The sequence below is a fragment of the Elephantulus edwardii genome, unplaced genomic scaffold, assembly GCF_000299155.1.
Source record: "Elephantulus edwardii isolate Elephantulus edwardi_28Jun2011 unplaced genomic scaffold, EleEdw1.0 scaffold00217, whole genome shotgun sequence".
NCBI lineage: Eukaryota > Metazoa > Chordata > Mammalia > Macroscelidea > Macroscelididae > Elephantulus > Elephantulus edwardii.
This window is the reverse complement of record NW_006399967.1, coordinates 1,397,538-1,407,476: the sequence shown is the minus strand read 5'-3', so window position 1 is coordinate 1,407,476 and position 9,939 is coordinate 1,397,538. Positions and strand designations below refer to the sequence as shown.

Sequence of the window (9,939 nt, the reverse complement as noted above, 5' to 3'; positions counted from 1 at the left end):
GGGTCTCAGGAGGGGTTCTCGGGGGTCACGGGAGGGACGAGAGGTGAGCTGTGCAGGAGCAGAGTGGGTCTCAGGAGGGGTTCTCAGAGTGTCATGGCCTGAGAGCAGATGGACATGAGCCCGCACTCCCCGCCTGGCCGAGCATTTACTATACGTCTTCCCAGGAACGTTTTCACTGGACTGGAGTTCACACCAAGTGTTCGACATCATATCCCATCAGGAATGATGATTAAGGTGACCATGGCAACAAGCTGTTTTAAGGACGGCTGTGCTCCAGCCTTTCTCCCCAGGATGCTGGATTTTCTCAGCCCTCAGTCCATTGGCTCAGGCAGGAAACCCTCACTGAGAATTGTACACATGTAATCCCAGGAGTTGTTGCTGAATATTCAAGTGACAGGTGCATCACTAATAACGTTTTTCTCGTTTTGACAGCCGTCATGTCTTGGAAAGACCCTGTGAGCTTTCAGAACACAACCAGGGCGAGGACTCCTCCCTGCAGATCCCAGAGAGTTGTCTGCAGTGGCAGACGCGGGCCCCGGTGGATCCAAAGGACAGCAGCGAGTGTAGACAAGCCTTCACGCGTCGCCCCGGCCTTAGGATGCTTGCCCCGGGCCACCCCGGCCAGAAGCCACATCGGTGCGGGGAATGTGGCAAGGCCTTCAGCTGTCCCTCCTACCTCAGGACGCACGTGAGAAGTCACAGTGGGGAGAAGCCCTACGCCTGTGAGTTGTGCGGGAAGTCTTTCAGTTACCTGCACTCCTACCGGCGGCACGAGAGGACCCACAGCAAGGAGAAGCCGTTCACGTGCGAGCAGTGTGGGAAGGCCTTCAAGTGGCCCCTGTCACTGCAGACACACATGAGCACGCACACGGGGGAGAAGCCGTACGCCTGCGAGCAGTGCGGGAAGACCTTCAAGTGGCCCCTGTCCCTGCGCACGCACATGAGCACGCACACGGGGGAGAAGCCCTATGCCTGCAAGCAGTGCGGCAAGGCCTTCATCTGGCCCACCTCGCTGTGCACGCACCGGCGGACGCAGTGCGGGGAGAAGCCCTACGAGTGCGAGCAGTGCGGCAAGACCTTCAGCTGGGCCATCTCCTTCCAGCGGCACGTGAGGGTGCACACGGGCGAGGCGCCCTACCAGTGCGGCCAGTGTGGGAAGGCCTTCAAGTGGCCCATCTCCCTGTGTACGCACATGACCACGCACACTGGGGAGAAGCCATACGCCTGCAAGCAGTGCGGCAAGACCTTCAGCCAGATCTCCCACCTGCGGGAGCACGTGCGCATGCACACGGGCGAGAAGCACTACGCCTGCAAGGAGTGCGGGAAGGCCTTCAAGTGGTCGTCGTCGCTGCTGAAGCACTCCCGCATGCACAGTGGGGACAAGCCGTTCGCGTGCGAGCAGTGCGGGAAGACCTTCAAGTGGGCCCTATCCCTGCGGACGCACATGAGCACGCACACGGGCGAGAAGCCCTACGCCTGCGAGCAGTGCGGGAAGGCCTTCGTCTGGCCCACCTCGCTGCACACGCACCGGCGGACGCAGTGCGGGGAGAAGCCCTACGAGGTGGTGGTTGTGTAAGCGAGCCCTTACTGAGACGGGGTGCTTGGTGGGAAACGCTGGCGGTCACTTGCCTCATTCCCTTCTGCTATCCCAGTGTAGACGGCCTTCCTCCCTCCTCCTGGCCAGTGTCTCTGTGCCATTGTCCTTGTGAGTAAAGGTTGGCAGAGATTGAATGTAATTGGGCACAGTCCTTCCAAAAGTATCACCTGAAGTAGTTGTGTTTTCAGTCTTTGTCCTTGTACCTGTCTGGGAATCTGACAGTAGGCGCTGCCTCAGGCACCTGCCACGTGGTGATGAAATCTACCATTGGAGATGATGGTGCTCTTGGACTAGGTTATTCCAGGGAATTATTTTGGCACAAACACAGAAAGATGCCATCTAAGTGTTGTCTTTAAAGATTGAAGGTAAACTCAGGGCTGCAGAATGGAAGTAACAGATGCAGAGAGACCCTGATCTGGACATCCAGCCTCTGAACAGGGAGAACATGATTTTCTGTTCTTTCAGACAACTTCTGTTTATTTTTAAAATTTTTTTAGCGAACATTGACATCGTCTGTTCAGTAAGTAACAGCAGTTCAGTACACACACGGTGTGGAAATACTCAGACCACCTTCTCAGATGTCGGGAAGAAGACTTCAGGGATTTGGCAAACTATTGGTGGTCTCATGATCATGGAGGAGTCAGAGATTCTAGCAGTGACGTTTCCTATTACTTTCCCAGTGAGTGGATTCTGATAGGTAATACATGTTATGCAGCTAAAACCACCCCGTTTAGCTGAAAGATTCCACTTCTTGCATATTTTGTACTATTATTTATGAAAATAAGTGAGCTAGTCTTTGATTATAAGGCAGAGAGAATGGGGTCAGGCACTCTCAGCTATTTCTAGAAATCAGCTGGTTAGAATAGACATAGCACACAGTCTGTTCTTTTCGGGGTGACTGCCTCTGTGACTTGGCTTGGACAACGCTGACCCTCCAGAGTGGGCGGCCCCCTCTCCCCCTGCTGTGCGGTTGCCTTTTTACTCCGCTCATATCTGATGAGCTGGCTTCCCTGGACGAGCTGGGCCTCCTCAGTCGCACAGCATGCAGGCAGGAGCCAGGTTCAAGGCTGGACCTTGTAGGCGAATCTCACAAATGTCAGAGTAACAGCAGAGAGCGAACATCACCCGGCCACTGGTGATCTCTGCAGACGACTTCATGTCATTGATGGCAGCGATGGTGAGAGCCCAGGTGGCGGCTGGCTTCCAGAAGTGCGTGCTCATGAGGGAGTCCGGAAGTCTGTGCTGCGGACACAGTCGGCCGCCTTCCGCGCTAGTACGCCTGCCATGGCCGTGCCAGTCCCGCAGCTGCTCGGAGCCCAAAGACAAGCCCACTCGTGTTTATTTTTGTAGCTGTGCTACATGACCAAGGAGCTCTGGTGGCTTAGTGGTAAGGAAGTGCACTGCCAGCACAAAGGCAGTGGGTTTGAATCCACCAGCGGCTCCAAGACGGAAAGGTGGACACTGTCCTCCTGTGAGATTAACTGCCTCTGAAAACCCCCTGGAGGGTCAGCTATGGGTCAGTTCCAGCTCCACAGCATGTAACAGCCACTTGGGGACCATGACAAGTTGGGGGGTGGGGGCTGCTATAGTAGATACCTGCAGCGTGGGAAGGCCTTTGGACTGGGTATCAGTAGAAGCTGGAGGAGTTTTGATACTCTTGACGGTAACCTGTTTCGCTTTTAAGAGACTGTGGGTAGAATTAGGACATTGATGACAATTCTGGGGTGGGCCCAGTAAAAGGCGAAAGGTCTTTGTGATATGAAGAGAAAGAAATGGGTCCTGTGAGAAAGGAGCTATCACCATAAACCGATTGTTGCCAGAAACCACGTTAGATCTGCTTGTGCTGAGGATTTGAAAAGAAACGGTGAATGTTGTTTGATACTGTAGTGAGGAGGAGCCTTTTTAAAATAAGCAGCAATGCACTTACCTAAGTTTTGTTGAATGTTTTGTGGAAATTAGAACTTGTGAATGATGAACTTGGATGTTTGAAGTGCTTTCTAAGCAAAATCTTCAAAGTCCAGCATATTATCTCTTTACTGCTTATAGTAAAATTTCAGAGGAAAGAGGTAGAGTTAAAAATGAACTGTGAAAAAAAAACCCAAAACTCAACACTGTGCAAAATGAAACCTGGATGTACGGCCTTGGAGTGTCCCGTTGTGCAAATGAAGAAACTTTGTTCTGGAACTTCCACCCAAAGCATAGCTGTACAGACTTTTAAAGAGACTTGACCCGTGGCGGACAGAACTAAACTACCTCAGCAGAAATCCTGTCGCCTTAGATGGAAAGGAACAGAGACAAAACGAAGGACCGGGCTCTGCCTTGTTGAAGTCTCTGGACAGAAAACACAGCTATGGGCATCTCCTGTCCCCTCAGGAGGCACCACTCCACGTGCCGTTCTGGGATCTGTGTCTCGGTGTCACAGGATGGAACCCCAGCCTCCTGACTTTAGAGCCTCACGCCACTACCTCAGTTTCTGAGTGAGACCCCATTCCGTGTCAGCTGACCAGAGAACAGAGCCAGCTGGGGCTGAGGGGCTGGGGTCAGCACTCAGGTGGACCAGATGAAGGAACGGGACAGCTGCCCCAGGGAGCTTGTGAGGTGAGGCCTGGAGACCAGAGGCTGGTGAGGCCTGTGGTCTGGAGGGCTCGGCCATCTCCCGGGTATGCTCTTTTTAAAGAACAGATTCTTAAGGGCTAGTGAGTTTGGACATGCTTGGCATCTGTGACTCCTTAATCTCCAGTTTCCTCTCCCTTTGAGGATGTGAAGCTCCATCCGTGCCTGTTCGCAGCTGTACGTTGTAAACTAGGTTTCACAGGGCAGCAGATTGAGGACTGTGCCCCAGGACGGAGCACGCCTGGCGTCACACCCATGCTTCATTCACATGTCCCAGAAATGTTACACTCACAAGTTGGTAAAAATGGAGACTTACCTGGGTGATATGATGATGTGGTGGACTACATGTTTTTTGCATGTGGAAGATGATGAATTGGGGGGTTGTCAACAGATGGGGTGATGGAGGTTTAAATGTCCCTACAAGTATCTGTTGGAATCCTGTCCCCTGAGTCTGTAGTCTTGTTTAGGCAGAATTCTCCATGTTCTGTAAGCAAGGCCAGGTTGTTAGGTCGCAATCAGGCTGACGTCATGCAGGATAGGAGGAGAAGCTGGGTTCAAGGAGTGCCAGGGTGGACATAGAACCAGTTTGGGCCATGAGATAAGTGAAGGGGCTGGGATCAGGCCCTGTGGCGCAGAGCCAGGGACCTTGGGCCTAGATGCTGTACGGTCCTGACTTGGGCAGTAGAGGCTGTCTCCAGGAGCAAAGTCAAGAACGAGGGACTGGGACCTACCCCCCACAACCTCTGCTGGCCCAGACTTAAACCAGCTGTGTCAACACAGGACGTTCCTACCCTGCGCTCCTTCCAGAGGAAGACCTGCCTGCCTCTGCGGAGCACTGCCTTTCTAATAAACCTGTCTTGTCTTTCACCCTCGTCTCCTCACCTTTCCTGCCCAGCGTGTTTAACCAGGGCACCAGCATTCCTTTGGGCAGGATGTGACCAGGCTAAATGCAGAGGACTTCATCCACAACCCTCTTCTCTTGTCCCCCACCTGGTTCAGTTCTTCGTCCAGGCAAGGGGCTCCGACCAGGGCATTCACTGCACGATAATGGTACAGTGTAGTGTGGGAGCCAAAGGTAATGACTTCACAGGACGCTGTGTGCGGACGGTGTGTCATCTTTGGGACCAGGGTGACACTTGAGGTGCTGGCAGTCAGCGTCCATGGAGACTTGGAGCCTCCAGAATGGGGAGGAAGAAGCTGCTGTTCACAGTGGCCTGTGTGTCCTGCCGCACTAGGTGAGGCAGCTGGAAAGCCTCGGAGAGGAGGTGTTTGAATGTGTTTTCATGACCCACAGAACCTACACAAGGCGTTTCTTTCCACAAGTGTCCTTTGCTTATCCCTGGACATCGCAGCCCAACACTTAAGCTGCTGCACCACCAGGGCTCCTTTGCACTAGCTAGGTCAGAGAAAAGATTGTAACATCTCTGAGTTTTCTTAAGAATGAAGATCATCTTCCTCCCTTCTCCCGTGTTATTGCTAATGTGCCATTGAGTCACTTGCAACTTCTAGCGTCCCTGTGTACAGCAGCTCTGAACCTTGCTCCATCCTGAGCCAACCTTTTTGTCTCTTACACACCCATTCCCATTACCCCAGTCACTGAGTCAGTCCATCTCATTGAGGCTCTTTCTGTCTTGCGCTGTCCCTCCACACTCCCAAGCATGATGTCCCTCTCCAAGGACTCATCCATCCCTCCTTGCAGCATGCCGAAAGTGGGTCAGATGGAGCTTCAGAATCCTTACCTCCAAAGAGCAGCCCAGTTTCACCCTCTCCAGGACAAACCTGTTTCCCTATCAGTCCATGTTACATTCAATACTCTTCTCCAGAACCACAGCTCAAAGGCATCAATTCTCCTATCATCCCTAGTCATTGTGTAGCTTTCTGATGTATAGCAAGTAATTGCAAAGACCATGGCCTGGATCAGGTGCACCTTAGTCTCCAGACGGACAACATTGCTCCTCAGTACTCTGGACTCTTTCAGCAGACTTACCCAATGTTCCCATTTTTGTATACCTGCAGAAATTGAAGCACTGGTGGTCTAGTCTGCAAGGAGCTGTGCTGCTGGCCTACAGGCTGTTTCTGCATGATTGGCAGCCTCGGAGCCCAGTGGTCAGCGAGGGGTTGGTTCTGACTCTTTGGCAATGGATTTTGAGAGCAGAAGTGTATATGGTTCAGTTATCTGTGTCTTGGTAGGACCTCCACCCACATCATCCCTGTTGTCACGTGGATTGAGAAAGTTATCACATGTAGCTTCAGCTCATGGTCCTGTGACCTCTCTTTTTGAAGACTTCACCTGTGCCACAACCTGTGCTTGGTACTGTTGGGCAGAGGTGGAAGACAAGCATAGATACTCAGGTTTGGTGGTGCTGTTATGTGCCTTCACGTTGCTTGCAATTCAGCAGCCCTTTGCACAATAGCTCTGAATTCTGCTCTATGTTGAGCAAATTTCGCTGTCTCTGACACACCTAGCCCTATTTTACCCCATTGCTGAGTCAATCCATCTCATCCAGGGTCGTCCTTTTGTGTGCTGTCCCTGCACCCTCCCAAGCATGATGTGCTTCTCCAAGAATGGGTCCCTCCTGGCCATAAGCCCAAAGAATGTGGGCTGGAGCTTCAAAATCCTTCGCAGGGAGGAGCCTGAGTTTACAAATACAGCATCACCTCGCACAGAGGGACTCCTGGGGCTTCCTGGCCTTCCTGTGACGAGCGGGAAAGGCAGAGGCACAGAGCTCTCAGTCTGTGCTAAGGCCAAGTCTCAGTGCTGGAATGCTGAGGTAATTTTTATTGCCAATGGAGTATTCTGTGCTTTTGACGGTGGTGTGACAGCATTTATGAAAACTCAGCGAGAGCTATTAAAATTTTGCGGTCTCACTGTATATATTTAAGAAGTAAAACTAGGCAACAGCCCTTTTCAATGTGCTAAGAGGAAGCCTGACCTCCTGGAGCTTGGTTTATCAAAAACCTTTTCTTCTGCAACCTCAGTCTCCTTTTAGGAGGGACTGAAGGCCTGGGAGGAGGTCTTGCTCCCTTCTTGCTCCACTGAATCACCTACAGAAACCCCTCAGTTCCTACGTGCACCCAGAGGAAAGTGGCTGCCTCCTGCAGTCTGCTGCTACACCAGGATTAATCTAAGCGCTTTTGGAGTCTGTGGCCATGAGAACCTGAACCTGCCCGATTTTATCTAAAAGCCTTTGGGAATGCTGACATTCGAAAGCAGAAAGATACAGCATCAAATCATACCAAGGAAGACCCTGCATGTGGAATTTCTAATCCATGGCATTGGCATCACATCTGTTATGTGCTGCCATGTTGACCTATGACTCAGCAACCCTATGAACGATGCCTCTGAACTCTGCCCTATTCTCACCAACCTCACCATCTCTAACACAGCTGATCCCATTGTTACGGTCACTGTGTCAAGCCTTCTAATCCAGGGTCTCCCTCTCCTGTGGTGTCTCTTCACCCTTCCAAGTATGGGGTCCCCCTCCAAGGATTGGTCCCTTCCAGCAACATGCCCAAAGTATGTGAAAGAGTTTCAAAGGCATTGCCTCCAAGAAGCAACCTGGTTTTGCCCTCTTCAGGACAGATCTGTTTGTTCCTTTGACAAAGGCATCCATGATTCTTCTGTCATGCTTATTCATTGCCCAACTCTCAGATGCATGGCAAGCATTTGGGACTACCATGGCCTGGATCAGATGCAACTTAGTATATTAAGACCGACATCATTCAGTTGTTGTTATGTGCCATCAAGTTGCTTGCAACTCATAGCGACCCTATGTACAAGAGCCCTAAATGCTTTCTATACTGTGCCAGCCTCGCCATCTCAAACACACTCATTCCCACCACTCCACTCAGAATCCAGCCATCTCATCAAGGGTCTTCCTTTCCTGCGCCAGCCCTCTGCTCTCCCAAATACGATGTCCCTCTCCAAAGACTAGTCCCTCCTTGCAACATGCCCAAAGCACATCAGACGAAGCTTCAGAATCCTTGACACCAAGGAGCATTCCAGCTTCAGTCTCTCCAGGACAAACCTGTTTGTTCTCTTATCAGCCTATGGTCTTCTCCAGCACCACAGCTCAAAGGCATCAATTCTTTGTCATCCCTAGTCACTGTCCAACTCTCTGATGCATCGCACATAATTGCACAGACTATAGCCTGGATCAGGCACACCTTACTCTCCAGCCTGACATTGTTGCTCTTGAGTACTCTAGAGAGGTCCCTCACAGCTGACTTTCCCAATGCAATTCATCCCTTGATTTCCTGGCTGCTGTTACCAAGAGTGTTGACTCTGGAACCAAGTAAACTAAAACTTAACTATCTCAGTCTCTTCACTATCCATACTGATAGTGCCAATTGGCCCAGTGGTGAGACTCTCTGTTTTCTTGATGTTGAGTTTTAATCCATATTGAAGGCTGCAGTCCTTGACCTGCAGCAAGCGCTTCAGGTCCTCTATTTCAGCAAACAGGGTTGTGTCATCTGCATAACGCAGGTTGTTGATGATTCTTCCACCAATCCTGATGCCACATTCCTCCTCGTACAGCCCAGCATATCCAATGATCTGCACACAGATTGAAAAGGTATGGAGACAAAATACATCCCTGATGGACCCCCTTCTTAATTTTGAACCATGTAGTGTCTCCTTGCTCTGTTCTGATGACTGCCTTGTGGTCCGCGTACAGGTTTCACATTAGCAAAATCAAATTAAAAAAAACCAACAACCCAAAACAACAACAATGCAAAACACCACTGACATTGTAGCTCTTTAGCACTCTGGAGAGGTCCTTGACAGCAGATTTTATAAAAAAATGTTTTTAAATTTTCTGACTCTGCTGTCAAGGGTGTTGACTGTGGATTTGAGCGAGATGAGCATTAACAACTTCAGTCCTTTCTCCATCTATCATCCTACTGGCCTGGTGGTGATGATTTTTGTTTTGGAGTTTTTCTTTTCCTTGTGTGCCATCAAATTGGATCTAACTAGCACAGGAGGAAATTCTCCCTCTTCTAGCAGAGTATCTGGTGGATTTGAATCATGTGCCTTTGAGATTGCTGCAACAGCTTTTTGCCACTAGGCCACCAGAGATTGCTTAAAAAATTTTTTTCTTTATTTTTGTTTTCTTGATGCTAAGATGCAATCCACATTAGAGGCTTCTGTCCTTGATCTTCCGCAGAACGTGTTGCAAGTTCTTAGTTGCAGTGAGCAAGGTTGTGTCACCTCCATAAGTTTGTTGAGCCTTTAATCATGATGCCACATATTCCATATGTTGTTGCTTTTAGGTGCTGTCATGTTCAGTATGACTCACAGCAACCCTATGAACAACAGACCTGAACCCTGTCCTATCATGGGCCAACCTCACAGTCTCTAACACACTCAAGCCCATTGCTGCCATCACTGTGTCCGTCCACCATGTTGAGAATCTTCCTCTCTTTTGCTGTCTCTTTATATTTCCAACTATAATGCCCTTCTCCAAGGAGTAACCTTTCCTAGCAATATGTCCAAAGTATGGGAGATGGAGCTTTATCAACTTTACCTGTAAGGAGTACTCTGGCTCCTTCATATGTTTCTATGTGCCGTCGAGTTGACTTAGACCAATAGCGATCCTGTGTACAACAGCTCTGAAACCTGCCCTATCGTGAACCAGTCTTTCTGACTGACACACCTACCTACCCACATTGCCCCAGTTACTGTATCAATCCATTTCATCTGGAGTCTTCCTCTCCTGTGTGGTCCCTCT

General features: G+C 50.3%; 1 protein-coding gene and 1 pseudogene across 1 annotated transcript in view; one reads left to right on the top strand and one right to left on the bottom strand.

Moving 5' to 3' along the window:
- ZNF555 (zinc finger protein 555) overlaps positions 1 to 1,576 on the top strand; it is a 5,212-nt gene extending 3,636 nt beyond the window's left edge. The window contains exon 4 of the mRNA XM_006897973.1: positions 433 to 1,576. Within this exon, the coding sequence (XP_006898035.1) occupies positions 433 to 1,576 (1,144 nt within the window). The remainder of the gene's footprint in view (positions 1 to 432) is intronic.
- An 878-nt stretch (positions 1,577 to 2,454) lies between these two features.
- On the bottom strand, positions 2,455 to 2,883 carry LOC102871558 (annotated as a pseudogene).
- Positions 2,884 to 9,939: the final 7,056 nt, after the last annotated feature.